Consider the following 17,677-nt stretch of genomic DNA (forward strand, 5'->3'; position numbering starts at 1 on the left):
CGGCGCTTTCAACAACACCGAAAACACGTCTGCAGTGTTTTCATCGCAACGAAGACGTACTGACGCAAACCTGGAGATTGTTCGTAACAGAGTTCTGGAGCGCGGGCAAGCGCGTTCTCCACTGCCGCCGAAACGCGGAGGTTCTGATTGGCTTAAAATCGGGCTCCTCCAACTTTTGGCAGTCACCACACATTTCTCAGAGCATGCGTAAAATCATCAACCCCCGAGATAACCTAGTGTTGCCCGCTTTTGATCATTAAGATGGGACCAGAGCTTGATCTTCTCCAAAGCTTGGGGCGGAACGCCTGAAGGTCTGCCCTGGCGCATGCCGTCCGACCTCCTCACACGAAGCGAACCAACAACAGTCACTTCCTCAAAGCCACTGCAACACTTTGCTGACGTCGATGTCGAGGCGATCTGCAAGGCGTCCAGCCCAGCAATCAAAGCCTCTCAAATCGTCACCTCGAGGTCTCCGTCTGCTCACAGCCGCTCGCGTTAGGTAGGTCGTGACACCACTCACCTGGTACCGTCGTTGCGTTGGCCTTGCACTCCTGCTTTTCTCTATTTTCTTCACGCTTATTCGCTTCTGATTGGGATTAGTATAGGAGGCGCAGCTCGATCTAAAAGCTGCATTGTCGTCTCAGCTTGGTGCCTCTCTCATGACCTTGCGCTATCGCGCGCCGAACAAGATCACAAGCCCGTCAAACGTATAGGAACCTATACGAGTATCAAGTCAGCATAAAGCACCATGTCGGCACCATGGTCCAACTGTTACAGGTCAACAGAGCGGACTTTGGACAAGCGCTCTTCGCAGTACTATGTGCAGCCCAACGCGCCCGCTATAGTCTGCGATCAATCAGCACCGCACTATGTACAGCCATTTTATGGAACATTTTGGCCTCCACCTGTCATTGCTGAGCTCCCCGCGCCTTTGCCTGTGGCACCACCGACAGCAACACCAGAGAAGCAGTTTACTGAGGACGAACAATCTGCTCGGAAATTATCAGCCCTAGATCGACAGCTCTTGGAAGACGAAGAGCTCGCCAAGCAATTGCAGCAGCTGGAGGTCCAAGAAGTGAGGAGCAGTTCCAATAGCAACATCAATCAGCAACAGCGTCCAACCACCCTGGCCCTGCCAAATCCGCAGGGGATAACCTCCCTTATACAACAAAGATCATCGCGATTGCTAAGACCATATTCTCAAAGTATACCTATGGACACGCACTGCGGCCCGGGATTGATACAGCGACACTCGGTTCAATTCTTGAGACCTCATTCTCAGAGTCTGTCGCCTGATGTTTCTTGGAGTCCAGGCTCCTTTGGTCCACCATCTCAGCTACAGCAAAGCTATAGTCTATTGCCAGAGGTAATCCCTGAACAACTTTCTAAGTTTCCGCCCCACCGCCAGTCATCTGTGGCTATGAGCGACTTACCAGAGGCGGTAGTGGGCGACATTCCTCGAAACGCAGAAGCACCATCAGATCCAATTGCATTGGCGACCTACCTTGAGAAGCATCGTCAAGTGCCGTACCCACCTCAGTGGAGGTTAGGCCCCGTGATAAAGAAGTACCATGCCCAGACGAAAATCATAGCAAACCTGAACTGGATGGACACGCCAGAGTCGTCCGCCTGGTCGACGCGACGACGATCAGAAAAGGCGCCAGCACGTTCACCTGCTGCCTTTACCTTCAACTTCAAGAAGATAGGAGGCAAATATCGCGACCCAAGGTTCTCATGGGTCATGCAATGCAATAATGCCGAATCGGGAGCCAGGAGGCCAGAGTCCACATGGTCCTATGAACTACGTCTTGACTTGAGAAGCCGCGTTCGCAAGACTGAGATTCTGAACCCGGGCGGTGGGAAGAAAAACATACTGACTACCTACGTTCATGCATCAAACTATGATTCCCTTCGCTTTATCGCCAACGACGGAAGATCCTATGTTTGGGTGAGCCATATGCCTTTAAGCTCTTCCAACGGCTGTCGCTACGATGTGCTCCGCCACGCCCTATTCGTCGCAAACAACAACAGTATTGACCCCCTGTATGGCGACATTGTCGCAGACCACACGTACTGGGACGGGTTCAATGGCGATACTCGGGTTCATACGGATGCCATCTGCATGGAATGCCAGATAAAGCCAATCGTCGGCCAGCGGTGGAATTGCAAGACCTGTGCAGACCATAACATCTGCGGTCTTTGCCACACTGGTAGAGCACACAGCTCCATCGAGCCAGGATGCAAGCTATCACTGACATGCCTCCCTGACGAGACGCTCACCATAAGATCCCCGACAGTCAGCCACGCACTCGTCATCGCCTCTCTGCAGGTTCTGAAAGACTGGCAAAGGGACCAGATACAGAAGCAGAGGGGCAGAGACCCGTGGGGCTTCATGCAGACAGAGGAAGAAGCGCGGCAACATGACCTAGGCAGGCTGACTCATTGGAGGGGAAGTGATATTGACAAGAAGCACTTTGATGCGCCGCTGAGAGTCAGAAGTCGATTGGAGACCGCAGAAGCTATGCAAAATCCAAATGGAATGGGGGGTGCCTTGGGAGGGTTAGCTGATGCTGGTCTGGCTCTTGCAGCGAGAGGGCAGCAAGGCGGCTATGATGGACATCACGGTGGACATCACCATTATACTTACGCAGGAGACGGAGGAGGCGGAGGCGATGGCGGCGGAGGTGGCGGATGAGCCAAGTGAATGACGGCGAATTGCGCTCAGTCTGTGACAGATGGTCAAACAAATAACTTCTCTTCCTGAACCACGTTTAGACCACGTGCAATACTTGCAGAACGCTGAAGATAGTAGCGATGGAAAACTGCGCGAGTCAGGGTCAGCAGGAGCTCGGGGCGACATTGTGTCATTTCAACTTTTGTGGACAGCTGAAGGGCGCAACACCACGTTCGCATCACTCCTACAATTGAGACATTCCACTCACTGCATATTGTTTCTGAGTAGATTTGACGCTACACCAATTGAAATAGCATTAGGGGAACGCTCGCTCAGCTATGCCCGCACCCTCAGAACCCCCACCACCCTACGAAGATGCGGCGAAGGAGCCGCTCCTGTCAGACCGCAAGTCGCCAGGCCCATCAGACTCGAAACAGCCGCCCAGAGGACCACCCCCCCCTCGAGGACCCCCCCCGCTGCTCAGTCTGCCCGCATTAGACGATTTACGTCGAAAGCGCGTGATTCTCGCCTCCGCGTCTCCTCGTCGAAAGCAGCTGCTCGCCCAGCTTGGCCTGCAGAACGTACAAATAATACCTTCCAAGTTTGCCGAGAACCTCTCCCACGACCTCGGCGCGCTCAACTACGTGCTCGAGACCGCCACCGCCAAAGTACAGGACGTGTACCGCAGCGAGATCGACAACACAGACCAGGGCGAGCCTGCGCTGTTCATAGGCGCAGACACCATCATAGTCAGCCACGATGGGCGGATATTGGAGAAGCCACGGGGCGCTGAACACCACATCTCCATGCTGAAGATGCTGAGGGATCAAGGCGAGCACAAGGTCATGACCGCTGTTGCGGTAATGAAGCCACTGGAGAGTGCTATGGACCCCGGGTACAGGCTCGAGTCACATGTCGAGGAGACAACGGTCAAGTTCGACCCATCAGGTATGTCAAGCGTCAACGTAACACGCTGCAGGGCTAATAGCCTGTAGTCACAGATGAGCTTATCTTAGCCTACGTACGGACGCGCGACGGCAACGATAAGGCAGGTGGCTATGGCATCCAGAGCGGTGGTGCGGTGCTGATTGAACGTATCGAAGGATCATACGACAACGTCGTAGGCCTTCCCATACGAGCAACGCTGAAATTGATTGAGAAGGTGATGGAGCCTGAAGAGGAGCTGGACGACGACATGGACAATATGTTTGTGAGGGAGGGCGACTAGGAGCACAAGCCCATATGGAAGGAGGCATATCAGGAGGACGACGATTTCTGTCCCATGCACTGAGCGCAGTGTAGCACATACAGCGACATGCAAAGTTGCACACGCGATGAAAACAGAATTGCACAACTGAATACGGAAGCCTTCGAGAATGTTCGCACAAAGGGCCCTCAACGGCCGCAAGGGCACTGACCTCCTGTCTCGCTTAGCAACGATGCTGTAGCTCTCTTGACTCTCGTTGGCGATGGCAAACTCCACGCCGGAAACACCAAAATTACCCGTCTGGCCTGCATTGCGGCATAAGGGCAGTCGCAACGCAACAGTCGGTACTTTGTGCGCCTGCTTTGTGCGTGTCGAGCAGCTCTCAATGCATGGAATCTCAACTCCAGCTCGAACCCCTCATTAGTAAGGGGAACCCCCACTTGCCTCGGCTTTTCTAAAACACATCACTGCGGACACTTGACTTGAAGCGGTACACCTCCGGACAGCCCATCGTCGTCATCCCTCAAACGCGTTCCACAGGCACGTAGAAATTTCTGCATTGAGCATTGTTCTCCACCCAACATTGCTCTGCACAGTTGCGGCCGAGGCAATGTTCACTTTGCAGTCTCTGTTTGGCGGACGAAACACCGCAACCCAGCACGTCTCTCCGGCAAGGAACCGGCGAGAGGTGTGGCCGGACCCAGCTTTACCCAGCTTGTCGTTCCTCCGCAGCTCGATGTGCGGTGCTGAACCATTCACTATGATGCAATACAAGTTCGGCTAGGCGCGTGAGATTATATTTATAATCCGCTGCGGAGATAAGTATATGAGGTCCTCTCTGCCGCGTCCGTTACGACATACCATATTCGTTGCTTCCCATTCCAAAAGTTTTGAGCTACCCTTTCTTCCTTTACCTCTATACTTCAAAGCACACTACCTACAGACAAGATGGTTCAGAACAAGGGTCTAATCTTCAAGAAGGCGCCTGAGGGCTGGCCGGTTCCTGGCCAGGACCTCGCAGTTGAGGCCCGCGAATTCGACCTCGAGCAGCAGATTCCCGAAGGCGGTCTCATCGTCAAGAACTTCTACGCCTCGTTCGATCCCTATCAGCGCGGCCGCATGCGCGCGCCTGAGAAGAAGTCTTACTCTCCTCCCTTCGAGCTTGGCAAGCCCATTACAAACCGTTCTATCTTCAAGGTCGTCAAATCGAATAACAAGGACTTCAAAGAGGGTGAGGTCCTGATCACCCTTGGCATCACACCCATTGAGGAGTACTCCCTCCTCGATGCCGACACCGTCAAGACTGTCCGCAAGCTTGAGAACCCCTACAACCTCGACCCCAAGTACTTCCTCGGCCCTCTAGGTATGCCTGGTCTGACCGCGTGGTCCTCTTTCTACGAGATTGGCCAGCCCAAGAAGGGCGAGACGATCTTCATCTCCGCTGCCTCTGGCGCCGTCGGCCAACTCGTCGGTCAGCTGGCCAAGCACGAGGGCCTGAAGGTCATTGGCTCCGTCGGAGACGACAAGAAGCTTGACTTCATCAAGAACGAGCTCAACTTCGACGACGGCTTCAACTACAAGACCGAGAGGCCTGCGGATGCGCTCGCCCGCCTTGCACCCGACGGCATCGATATCTACTATGAGAACGTTGGCGGTGAACAGCTCGAGGCTGCCATCAACGCCATGAACAACTTCGGTCGCATCGTCGCCTGCGGCATGATCTCGCAATACAACCTCAAGCCCGAGGATAGCTACCCCATCAAGAACTTGATGCAGGTCGTTGCCAAGCGCTTGACTATCCGCGGGTTCATTGTCACCGATGCGAACATGGGCCCTAAGCACGCGAAGGAGCACCAGGAAAAGCTGCAGAAGTGGTTGTCTGAGGGTACCTTCAAGGCGACGATCAGCGTCACTGAGGGTATCGACAACGCTGTTGATGGATTCTTGGGCATGCTCAAGGGTCACAACTTTGGAAAGGCGGTGTTGCAGATTGCGGATCTGGAGAAGGAGCAGTAGATTATGATACCAATTTGGCTTTTGAGCCTTGAATGAACAGTATGAACACTCATCAGACGCAATGCAACTCTCTGGGTGGTGTTGTGCTCTTTTTCGCCTGTGACGTCATGTTCACTTGGTCATTCAGCGACCACCAACGCGCCGAGATTGATGGACTGCCCACCGTGACGCGTTCTCCTGCTGATTGAACTTCATCATGCAAATTACTGGGCAGCGAACGCGCAAGGCTCACTTCGGTGGTGCTTATGAGCTTGTTATGAGCTGCATGTTAAGCTTTCCGGTGCCCGAGAATGCCTGCGGCTGCAGCAATGGCGTTATTGACGGACCAGGCTGAACGAGTGCTCCGCGACAGTCATCAGTTATTGGGGGCTATACATGGACAACCAACGTGCCCGAATCAACTGGCCTGCTGGTGATGGCTCGCTGATGTTGCTACTGCAGTAAGACGCTATGCCTATCAATCCGTGAGTGACAGGGTGAAATCGGATAACCTTCATGTAGAAGCAGACAAACTTCAGCCTGCTGAAAAAAGCAAGGTCGACACCTGGCATGGCGGTTGGCTGAGTGGCTTTTGACGGCACATGTTGCAAAGCCAGCTCCCCAGATAAGTACAGCGTATGCTCATGCTGGCGCTCCTTCCGAGCAACCGTTAAGACTACCACCCGACTTCATTAGGACACACCACAGCATGGGCAACTGCGGCAGTTCGCTCAACTGTGCTCAGTGCTTCTACCCAGAACCGCGACGCAATTGTACGACGGAGATAGAAGTCAACGCGGACATTGCAGGTATTGGTGTATGTGCGCTTTGAACTTCCGGCTTTCAATTACTAACATGCCCAGGTACTTACGTCGCTCTACTTCAGCGCCTGGATTCTATCAATCGTCATCGTCTGGGGCTATTTCAGAAAATCGCTCCCCTCGGATCTGCTCACCTCCACCGATCATTATATTGTTCAGCTTTTGAAACGCCGTTTGAGTCCTTTCTCCGACGTAGACGTGAAGTCAGAACAAACTGCGGTGCAGAGAAAGACTAGCGGTGTTGTGACCGGCTTCACGAAAATACTCGGCGATCAGCAGCTAATCTCGGGCATTGCCATACTCAGTGCGGGCCTCGCAAGTCGCTGCAACATATCTTTGTACGAATTCAACATCGTGACTTGCCTCGCATATTTTTGCCTGTGGACTCACCTTGTGTCGCTTCAAGTGCTCCGCGGGTATCTCTACACACACACGTTTGTACGCGCATGGCGGATTGGTCTCACTATTGGCCTCTTTCTCCTCTTTGGGTTCTCTTACACAATCAACACAGCCACCTACGATGTCGATTTCGGAGAAAGCTCGCGCCTAAACATAGGTAATATGTTTCAGTGCGTCTTTGAGGCGCCTGAGTACATGAAGTCCGTGCGTTTCGACGCATGGTATTCTGTTACCCTTGTTGGTACTCTTGCCTATCGTCATGTTCTTGCAATCGGGGACTTATTCTTCCCTCCGGAAACGGATACGATAAACGTCCTCATCAGCCGCATCACGTCCAGGTTCTTGAGAAAAACTGGGTTATCCCAGGCTGAACGACGCGAAATAGTCGAAAACTCATTTGCGAAATACTACGACTGGCTTCGCCCACCCAAGGAAGGGGACAATCGCACTCCGATATCAAAATGGTATTATCTCCAAATCTACTTCGATTCGTACTTATCGTCAATCCCGGCCCTCTTCGCAGGCATGTCGTACGGGACTGTTAGTACGATCCAGGCTGTATGGGGAGATTTTGACACTACTGGGCTTGAAAAACTCGGCTTTGGACAAATCGTGGCATTGGGTCTTCTCTTGCTGACACTACTTGCCGCTGCTGAGATTCGAAATGGTAGGGTTCCCTCGTGTGCGCTACCCACAATACACATAAGCTGATCCCGAACCTTAAACAGAACAGTCCATCATCGCTTCTGTAACAAATAACCCGGACCCAATGGAACTCAGCGAAACACCCGTACAGGATGAGATTGATAATACGACTAGTGGAGAGACCTCAATCGCACGGGATGTGGCCATTAACGCCAGTGATCCCTGCAAGGAACGGTACTTGTGTTTCGGCGTGACCAAGCCGAAAAGCGAGCTGCATAGGCTTACTGCAATGGTTTCGACACCCGATGACTTCGATGACAGCCCGATCATAGCCCGCAGGCTTGCGATGGTGTTGGGTCGCATCTGGGTCGCCCACACGCTTCTTTACACGTACGTAGGACTCGGCTGGAATTTTTCGATGCTTGAGCTCAGTATCGTCACACTCATGGTATTGTGGAAAAGCTTCCGAGTGCTTCTTGTCTTCAAGAGGATCCACGACCAGACCTACTTCGTCAAAATTGAGGCCGAGGTCAGAATCAGAAAAAACAGCAGATTATCATCTTCCTCACGGCAACCACTTGTCTGTGCTAGTTCGACTCAACCGAGAGCCTCGGTGGCTTCGACACAACCTAGCATGGGGCATTCAACATCTGTGTCCGGTCCACCATCGCCCTCTATACACCCATATGGTGCGACAGGACGGAGCGGCTCGAGCTCCTCGTCACACCGACGAAATGAGAATGGTTCTGATGCCGAGAGTCCTATACATGGGAGCCTCCAGTATCGAGGTCTGTTCCCGTTTACACCAGCATGATGCCTCTAGTGGGTCTCGAACTCGATACTATGGATGTAACGCAAAGACTGCTTCCGTGTCAGCGCCTTGGCCTGTTTTTCAGCTCATCTCGCGGTCTAATGTACAACATCTCGATGTGTAGGGATCCGCACTTACATAGACTTATGCCGACACTTGATTGTGGCTAAATGCGGACATGAGATGCCAAGCAAATCGATATCTCTATGCACATGATCCGCGGAGCAGGCTGCCATCTCTCATAAGGAAATAAGCTTCAGCTTAGTTAGAAATTTGCCTTTCAATCTTTTCACACTACATCGACCAGTTCTCCGCAACGGCGTTGGACAAGACTCATGGCTGCAGCTACATTTGCAGCTCTTTTCCGGAACAATTTAAGCTGAACCCTAACACCACTGGAATAGGTGAAAGTACCGTAAGGCTGTGTTCAAGGTATCGCCAACGCGCATTTTAGATCAACTTCTCATAAAACATCACCGCTAGCCTAGCACTCCTTCCTGTGGTTGCGAACTATTTGATTGCATACAATCCATATATCGATCCGTTTGCAAACAACGGCAAATCTACAGCTAGGTTCAGGTCGAATTCTGTTAATTATTACCTGCTGTACTGGAGATTGGGCCTCAGTCTCATACAAGCCTTGTTGCTCGAATGGCACAGACCTCGAACCCTCAGGGCACTCACGCAGGCAAGCATTGACGCGGTTGTTGCCTTGTACTTCTGTCAATTTGTAGTCGTTGATCGTCTTGGTGCATGCTTATTATGAGTGACTTTCAATTGCTGACTAGATGATCGGTCCTTGTCAGTGGGTACGCTCAGTTGCATTATGGTATCTTAATTTACCATTGAGAGAAGATTATGGATCTCGCATAATTTTCCGCTATTGCGCACATGTGCTGTCTGGCCTTCTTGCGCAACTACTCGAGTAGAGATCGGATAGCTCAGATACGGAGGTACCTTGCATGGTTGCCCTGATGCTCATGCTCACTGTTGCACTCATACCATCCTCTCAGTACCTCGAAGGCTGTTCGATCACAGACGGATCCATGGAGCCACCCAGGGGGTACATCGTGGGCTACGGTTATGCCCGTCTGCTTTTTTACATTTGGTTCCACAACATCAGGGGAGAGAACAATGGTCCAAGAAACTTATCAAGGCGGAAACAAAGAAATTGGCAGCGAAGTGTAGTGTCTGGGCAACTTTTGATTTTTAGGATGTTGATGCGACTCTGGCGCCTCTACGAAACTCCGACCAAATTGTACCTCAGGTTGCGGATGTGGCTTAGTCGGCGCATTAGAGTCTCAAGAGAGATATCAAGCAAGGAGCACTCAGTACTGTCTACCGTACTTGTGTACGGGCCTCTCTCTGCTTGTCTGTTTCATGAATGCTACACATGAGGCGATGAAGATTGAGGTTGCGTTGGTCTGCACCGGCGAAGATGCCCCACAGATCAGCGCCGGGCTCGCATCGTCCCGCTGCCAGCCTTCATCACTGCTTCTCCCACACTCTGTCACCCTCCCCTTCTGCCGCCCTTGATTTTGGCTTCTGGATCCGTTATTTTTCTGCATTCGTTTGTGTGCGTCAGCATCTTGAGCCTCGATGGCTGTGCGTGCAGCGCTGGTGGCCTGAGTTAATTCCGACCGTCTTACCATCTACACCGTCCGTACGTATATGCGTCGACTGCGCAGTACGCAGAGATACACAGCCATTATGGCTCTACTTAACAGGCAAATTTCCGTCGTGATTATTGTCTCGATACTACCAATCCTCTTCTACTGGCTTTACACAAGCACGACCATGCATCCACTCATCGTTGGCGCCTTCTCCACCTGGCTCTCAGCGACTGCAACACAGGCATATTGCCCGCCGCCAGGACCACTTCTTCCACCGCCGAGAATACTCTCCAACTCAACAAAGTTTGCTGTTTCGGATACAGCATTTGCAAATGTGCCCTGGGCTGCTGACACGTCTTTCGCAATCAAAGCATCCATTGACGATGTAACGGTTTTCGAATACGAGCACTCTGCACCAGGTCGAGATGTCGGTCAATCGCTTTTAGAGACCAGTTTGCGTATTGGGAGTGTCACCAAGACATTCACCATGCTAGCAATCCTGCTTAGCGCAGACAAGATCAAGCTGTCAGATTCGATCACTAAGTTCATCCCGGAACTACAAGAGCATGCATACAAAGATATCACAATCGCTGCACTGGCAAGCCATACTAGCGGTCTCGGTCGCTATATCTACGTTGGAGATCTTGCAATAGTGCCAGACTTCAACCCTGCAATGCTCGGTCTGCCAGGCATCAACGCTACCGGCAGCAAAGTGTCGACTTGCGACCCCTTCCCTGGTGCCCGCATCTGCACACGCGAGGAGGTAGTTGCAGGACTCAACAATCCCGCCTATTACCCTCGATCGACAAACTCCGGACCTCTCTATTCCAATATAGGCTTTACGCTCCTCGGCATGGCCCTTGAGGCAGTCCACAAGAAGACCTCCGAGCAAATCATACACGACCTCATCACCTTCCCTCTCAGCCTAAGCAAGACATCTTTCTCAACTCCCAAAAATGTCAGCACAGCTCTCCTCCCTCGCTCCAAAGCAGACGGCCGCTGGTTCGTCCCCTCCTTCGGCAACTACAACCCATCCGGCGGTCTCTGGTCAACACCCAACGACCAGCTCAAGTTCCTGCAGTCAATCTTATCCCACAAACTACTCAGTAAACCCGCAACCCAGCGGTGGCTGCAACCTCGCGCTCTGCTGCCGTCGCTGCATCAAGCTGTTGGCGAGTCGTGGGAGATTCTCAGGCCCACGGATCTTGATGTCAAAACTTCGAGGGCGATCGATATCTTTACGAAGACGGGCGGTGTGACGGGGTATGCGGCGTATGCTGCGATTGTGCCCGAGTACGATATCGCGCTCACGATCAATGCCGCTGGCGGGCAGGCACAAGATGCTGTGTCGACGCTGTTTCCACAGCTAGTGAGGCCGTTGGTGGCATACGCGGACAAGCTTGCGCAGCAACAGGCGAGGGCCGAGTATGCGGGCACTTACACGGCACTAGGCGTCGCAAACAGTATGACGCTGGCAGTAGATGATGGACCTGGGCTCGCTATTGAGGACTTGACCATGAACGGGGTACCAGTATTGCAGTCGCTTGCTGCGCTGCAGAAGATTCCCTACGAGAGTCTTAGCGCAAGACTGTATCTCACGGATCCAAGCTCGCTGGGTATGGAGGAGGAGGCCTGGAGGATCTCGATTGACAGGAAAGACCAAGAAAAGAAGTTTGCTGATCTGGAGTGCGCCAGTTGGAACTGGGGCGATGCGTTTCGATACGTGACGGAGCCACTCGACACTGTCATTTTCACGAAAGATGCAGGGGAAACCGTGGGTGTAGAGCTTCTGGGTTGGCGTTTGAAGCTGCACAGGACATGAGGAAAGTAGGTGTGCAAAGTTTCTGACTAGTATACTTCTCTATCAATACGGCTATGTATATGACCCTATGCTGCTCATGATGAATATTGATAACTCTCCATGTTGTGCTAGATCGATAAGTGACGTAGACGGCTCTGCATCAGAGTCAGATGACTGTTTACTTACTCCGTGTAAGGGCGAGCGTATTTCAGTCAACTTTGATGGTCCCATATATCCTTCTTACAAAAGTATAAGCTGCTAAGAAGCCGATAGTACCAGTAAGTAACGCGTATACGGCGCAAGCTAAGAAGCCATAGACGAAGAAGAGCGTGCTTGACAGGAAGCCGCTAATATGAAGCTTGGCGAAGTAGCAGTATATCAGATAGGCGTACACCCAGATGGAAGAAGAGCTGCCGATTGCGAATGAGTGCCACCACCAGTGGTAGTTCTCCAAGCACAACAACAAGTAAGTCGAAACAAGGGCTGCTTCGACGACTGTGACTGCGAGTAGGGCGCTGACAATCCCCGTGAAGCCGAAAGCATAGTAGTACGTGGTCTTATCCACCCACAGACTCTTAACAACGAACATCAGTTCGACGAAGATAACCATGAACGGCATCAGACCGGCAAGTAGATATCTTCGTACGCTCCTGATGAACCAACGTTGTTCAGGGATCTGACGAGGGATCGCGTTGGGTCTGATTGGCTGCGTGTATGCGCCCATACGCTCAAAGCCGAACCAACTGCCAACGTAGACAAGTGGAAGCTGTACGAAGAGCCAGAGCAAGACGAGTGCGATGAGCGTGCCAAAGGGCAAAGCCGTACTCGAAGCTTGTATCCACACGAAGAGATTGAGGATGAAGACGGTTGCGAACAAAAGGCCTGGGACAAAGGCTGCCGTGATGACGACGTTCTTCTGCCACATCTGGCCTCCGAACGTCTTGTATAGGCGTGCTGAAAAGTAACCAGAAAAGATTCCAGCGAACACGAATAGTCCAACACCTACGCTGACGTAACCGCCTCGAAAACTGGGGTTGAGCACTCCCAAAATGCCAAGTACGAGGAGACCGAACGTCATGTAGAGGAGTTGCATCCCGGAGCCCACCAGCGGCGCGAGAAGCCCACTGTAGGCTGGCGCACGGAAGACGTCCCCATGCAACAGCTTCCAGGCCGCGACATCTTCGTTGTCGTCTTCGTCTACTTCAAGATTCTCTGTGTCGAGGTCTGCCAAGGGCCCAAGCAGGTTGCTCTTCTCTCGTTTCGGAGATGCCGTTTTGCGCTTGGGTGTTGCTTTCGTGCCAGCAGCGTCTTGAAGGCCACCAATGTCGCTGCGAATCGTACGTGTCAAGACGACCGACAGGCCAGCAGTAAGCAGACCGCAAATGACCAACGAATTGAGGATAGCCAGCCAGTGCACATTTGCGCTGTCGTCCTGAGCCGCAAAGTACATGTCCCAGCGATTCTGCCACTCTAGTCGATCATCCTCCCGCCAGTATACCGAGTATGTATACGGGATCGTCAGAGTCGTGGGCTGGGTCTCGTCGCCTGTGCTGTTCGTGCTGTTGGCTCGAGGGACTAGGACAAGCGGTTCGTGATCGCCTTCGATGTTCGCTGGAAGACCAGACTCGTTGCGACCGTCCACAGTAATGCTCCTGGGGAATACCTCGAATCCAACAATGACCTTCTTTCCCTTCTCGCCATCCTTTCCAGGCGCATTGCGATACCGAATTACGAGTGTGACGTGATTGTTGATCAGGTATTCGACCGGTCCACCTGGTCCCAGTTTTGTCTCGTCGCCAATCTTGAACCCTGCCGCATAGTATTTCCTACTCTTGTCGGTCGTCTGAAAGCTGGTAGCACCAGGTAGGTTATCCACGATCCACTCAGCAACATAACCTTCCCGTATTAGCTCCTTCGCTCTGTGCATGCCATCAAGATCAATCGTCCGGCTGCACAAATACCGAGCTTCTTCGTCAACGCCCATGATCAGCTCGTAGTCAGAAACGACGATGCGGTCACCGCGCAGAACCTCGCCCAGATTCAGGTTTAAACTTGTACCGCTTGTGAGGCGCCCTGCGCGTATACGGCCGGTTGGAGGGCAGACGAAGGGGAGCTCGGTGAATGCATATTGCAGTTCGCTGTAGTCGGAGTACACCTTGTTGACGAGGAGTGGTATTGTGTCGCCGTCACGGTAAGCTTTATAGGAGAATCCTAGAAACTGTCAACATGCGGTAAGCAAGAAGAAGCAGAAAAATGTGCTGACCGGGTATGTAGAAAGCTTGCGCAAGAGCTAGCAAAGAGCTGGCAATTATTGACGTGCGCATCGCGCGTGTGCTATCGTGGATGTGTCTGGGGACGGTATGAGAACATGCGGTCCAGAGTGTGTCACAACAGTGCGTGGACAGTTGATAACAGATTGGAGATACAAAGTTGCGAAAGCGAAAAGTGTAACGTGGTGAAAGTGAACCCTGGGGCTGTCCGATAACGAATATTGATGATAGACACAAGCAAGAGCGAAGGAAAGTGCGACAGAAAGCGCAAAGGCAGCAGCGACGCCTGGTCTAGAAAGTGCAAGTTGACAGAATATACGGGAGCGTCATGGTAAGGCTGTGGAAGCAGCTCCAAAAATGTGAAATGAGCACGGCGAAAGTACTCGAAATTGAGACACGCCATGACGCGTGTATGGCCGATCAAGCAGGCTTCGACCCACACGACGTCCAGGGCTGAGATAACGTCGTTCCTGTCATGGATTCACAATTCGAGTCATTGCGAATACCTAGTCAATCAATGGATTTTAGATGCCACGGCATGTAGAGTTGAAGAGCACAGATGACACCTTTGCGGACAAGACATTTTGTTGTTTGCGGAGTTAAAATATTACAAGCTCCGAATACGAGCAAGACGAGGCTGGTCCCGCATGTCTTCAAGTCAACGCCAGAACTCGACAACAAAATTCATATTCATTGCAAATGATCCCGATGGCAGTCTACGGTAAAGTGCAACTTAGACTTGCGTGTCATTGTAGGTCCATCTCGTCGAACACGGAGCCCTTTAGTGAAAGCATAGCATCAGAACTCCTGGACATGGCATGTTGCTGCACAGTGAAAGGTTACAACGCGATACGCGCATAGAATAAACGTATTCCGGTTGCTCTTTAGTCATTACAGCTGCATACCCTCACACAAGCTTCTCTCAACTCGTTCGCTCCCTACTTCATGGAACCGTCGACGTCTCTACCAATGCGTAATATGTTCGACTTTACGGTCGAGGACTGGATAATTCACTTAGAAACACGATGCTTATTCGACCATCGTCCCTGGATGCTCAACCCCTCTGTCCCACACTACAAAACAATGCAGATATTCCAGGCCTTCACAGATAGAGTTATTGCAGCCCTTCGACGGAACGATGATGCAGCCCGGGCACTCCTGCACGACGACAAGCTGCTGAACATCTGTGCTGGCTTGCCGTGTTTCGACACAGAAGGCCAGGACATGACTTTCCGAAAATGGATCAAGGAGGCTATCCTGAAGTATCCTCATCGACGCACCCCAAAGCAACATTTGTGGCTGTTCATTGTTGACTTGCAGGAAGCAACGCCGACTGGCGACATCGTCCTCGCGGTACAGCAAGCGGTAGACTGCCTCGACCCATGGATGAATAGCGCTTGGGATACTGAGAACCTCTTAGTAGATCCGGACGATAGGGACTACTTCTTCCACAGTGAGCATACCGTGGAAGATGCTGTGGGGGAACGATGCGAGATAAATGGTTCGTGCCCGATCTGCGCAAATGACTTCGATGAGGGTATCCATCGTCCACAGCAGGGACGTTGTGGCCACGTGTATTGTCGGCAGTGCTTTCAAAACACGCTGAAGCACGCAATGAAGACCGCCGAAGCAAAGTACACCTGTGCATTCTGTCGTGCGTGTCTGGTGTGCGGCGCCAACGCCTGCGAGAACCACGTCAGTCCACACGAGAGAACACATTCGTTTTCGCTTCCTGTTCTCTTGGAGAACTATCACTTAGTTTGCGAGCCGGGACAGAGCATCTGTTTTACATCTGATTCGCCTTTTGGATTGCTTCCGGTGCATTACTGGACCTTGCGTGAGCAGTCTCGGGATGTCCATGTCAATATGGCAGTACAATTCTTCATCTTGAGTCACGACCTAGACCCCGATCACGAACTTCGGGCAATAGAAGAGATGAAATAGCTCATGGACCAACTGAGTAAGCTGGCGGTTAGTGCACGAACGCTCACCTGGGGGAGGGAAAGGATAGAAGCGCCTGTCAGGCAGTATTTGTAATGTTCGTTCGATATGCATAAGGTAAATCTGGGCCACTGTCAGTACTAACGTCCTGGGGAATGTAAAGATCGGAACGAACTCATAGACATAATATCGTTCAGCTCTTGCTCTCACTCTTCTTCTTGTCATCGTCCTTCTTCGTCTCTTCCCTATCGCCAGAGCCGCTCCCACTTCCCTTGTATTGACTGCCCTCTTTTCCAGGCTCAAAGACGGTATTACCTACGAGAACGATCGTATCAGCTCAAAACTTGCTGGGCATATGCCGGGGAGTACGGATGGTGGGGCACGTACAAGAAGCGCAATGCGCGTAGCTGCCGTCCTTCGTCAGATCCGCACCGGCTCCGCATTCGGGACATTCGACCATTGTGATATGTGAATTAAGATGCTGTAACTTGATTGAGTGCTAGATGTGAGTACCTGAATAGACGTCCACTGCAAGTGACTCAGGTGGTGATGCGGAAGCAATTATCGCGCTAGCGCGGGGTATGATATCATCACGAGACGCATTCGAAGGCGCGGTGCGAAAGGAGGTCGGAACATAGATTCGGCTTGAGAGAGAGGTGAATTCACAACAAAGACAGTTCAGAGAGAATAGTAATATTTTGTCCAATGCGGGTAACTCCCAAAGACGACCTTATCACTTCTCCTCCTTGTCCACAGCAAACTTCTTCAGCACCTCCAGATCCACGCCCTCCAGCGCCCTTTGATTTGTAGCCGCCAGTACGATCTTCGGCACCTTCTTGTCATCATCGCCCGTCCTATTCTCAAAAGCCTCCTTCCAACGGCTCACGCAGAGACACCACTTGCAGCCGCCTTTGAGCCCAGCATCGCGCAAATTGTTTCCCTGCGCAGCGCTGTAGTCCAGGAACTCCTCTGTGACGATGGCAGCGATGCTGTGGTTGCCGAAGTCGGACTTGGGCGCTTCGCAGTAGCCGGAGCGTGTGAAGCCTGTCAGGGGCTGTGTGGAGTGGAGGGCGAGGGGCTTCTTGAATACTGAGGGGTGTTAGCGACAGCTCTTGGTATGTCCTACAGCTGCGATCGAGCTTTGTAAAGCTCGGAATTCTTGCATTGGGTCCTTGCAGACCTCGATGCCCCTGAGTCATGCTGTCACTATGCTGAAACTGTGTGCACATACCATTCAATGACTGCGACATATTGTCTTCGCTCGACTCCTGCTCAAGTATATCTTTTGCAGGGTATCTCGAGTATTCAACTCTGACGTCGTGGACCTGTGCGTAACGTCTCTTTCCCAAATTCAATATTATGTTTCGGAGGAGGCGCATCAAGAAGATTCGTGCTTGATATGATCTTGCAGGATATAGTTGCAATTGAGCTGCAGTCGTTTGATGATGGTGATGTTCACGACTGCGTCACTGATCTCATAGGGCTGACATAGATGCGTGC

The 17,677-nt window shown here is 52.0% G+C and overlaps 8 protein-coding genes across 8 annotated transcripts; 6 read left to right on the forward strand and 2 right to left on the reverse strand.

Annotated features, from left to right (window-relative positions):
• Positions 1-321: 321 nt before the first annotated feature.
• M421DRAFT_271783 (uncharacterized protein) lies at positions 322-2,854 on the forward strand. The gene is made up of 2 exons (XM_033588810.1): positions 322-499; positions 606-2,854. Exon 2 carries the CDS (start codon positions 749-751, stop codon positions 2,693-2,695), a length of 1,947 nt encoding a protein of 648 aa, XP_033445093.1. The 5' UTR covers positions 322-499; positions 606-748; the 3' UTR covers positions 2,696-2,854.
• Positions 2,855-3,021: 167 nt separating this feature from the next.
• On the forward strand, positions 3,022-3,872 carry M421DRAFT_39647 (Maf-domain-containing protein; the record flags this gene model as incomplete). Its single annotated transcript, XM_033590110.1, has 2 exons — positions 3,022-3,622; positions 3,670-3,872. Coding segments are annotated over 2 exons (804 nt in total), but the record flags the coding sequence as incomplete, so codon positions are not given.
• A 957-nt stretch (positions 3,873-4,829) lies between these two features.
• On the forward strand, positions 4,830-5,897 carry M421DRAFT_71632 (NADP-dependent leukotriene B4 12-hydroxydehydrogenase; the record flags this gene model as incomplete). Its single annotated transcript, XM_033596808.1, has 1 exon — positions 4,830-5,897. The coding sequence occupies one exon, from the start codon at positions 4,830-4,832 to the stop codon at positions 5,895-5,897; it is 1,068 nt and encodes a 355-aa protein (XP_033445095.1).
• Positions 5,898-6,394: 497 nt separating this feature from the next.
• Positions 6,395-8,837, forward strand: M421DRAFT_401486 (uncharacterized protein). Its single transcript, XM_033590222.1, has 3 exons — positions 6,395-6,693; positions 6,740-7,763; positions 7,825-8,837. Exons 1-3 carry the CDS (start codon positions 6,586-6,588, stop codon positions 8,553-8,555), a joined length of 1,863 nt encoding a protein of 620 aa, XP_033445096.1. The 5' UTR covers positions 6,395-6,585; the 3' UTR covers positions 8,556-8,837.
• Positions 8,838-10,054: 1,217 nt separating this feature from the next.
• On the forward strand, positions 10,055-12,082 carry M421DRAFT_424476 (beta-lactamase/transpeptidase-like protein). The gene has a single exon (XM_033593764.1). It carries the CDS (start codon positions 10,263-10,265, stop codon positions 11,985-11,987), a length of 1,725 nt encoding a protein of 574 aa, XP_033445097.1. The 5' UTR covers positions 10,055-10,262; the 3' UTR covers positions 11,988-12,082.
• Positions 12,083-12,174: 92 nt separating this feature from the next.
• On the reverse strand, positions 12,175-14,290 carry M421DRAFT_95179 (uncharacterized protein; the record flags this gene model as incomplete). Its single annotated transcript, XM_033598283.1, has 2 exons — positions 12,175-14,177; positions 14,230-14,290. 2 exons carry the CDS (start codon positions 14,288-14,290, stop codon positions 12,175-12,177), a joined length of 2,064 nt encoding a protein of 687 aa, XP_033445098.1.
• An 891-nt stretch (positions 14,291-15,181) lies between these two features.
• M421DRAFT_95180 (uncharacterized protein) lies at positions 15,182-16,649 on the forward strand (the record flags this gene model as incomplete). Its single annotated transcript, XM_033598284.1, has 3 exons — positions 15,182-15,890; positions 15,996-16,073; positions 16,375-16,649. 3 exons carry the CDS (start codon positions 15,182-15,184, stop codon positions 16,647-16,649), a joined length of 1,062 nt encoding a protein of 353 aa, XP_033445099.1.
• Positions 16,650-16,749: 100 nt separating this feature from the next.
• Positions 16,750-17,658, reverse strand: M421DRAFT_424479 (uncharacterized protein). Its single transcript, XM_033593765.1, has 2 exons — positions 17,409-17,658; positions 16,750-17,266 (listed from the first exon to the last, which is right to left on the reverse strand). Exons 1-2 carry the CDS (start codon positions 17,554-17,556, stop codon positions 16,911-16,913), a joined length of 504 nt encoding a protein of 167 aa, XP_033445100.1. The 5' UTR covers positions 17,557-17,658; the 3' UTR covers positions 16,750-16,910.
• Positions 17,659-17,677: the final 19 nt, after the last annotated feature.

Source organism: Didymella exigua, assembly GCF_010094145.1.
Source record: "Didymella exigua CBS 183.55 unplaced genomic scaffold M421scaffold_35, whole genome shotgun sequence".
Classification (NCBI taxonomy): domain Eukaryota; kingdom Fungi; phylum Ascomycota; class Dothideomycetes; order Pleosporales; family Didymellaceae; genus Didymella; species Didymella exigua.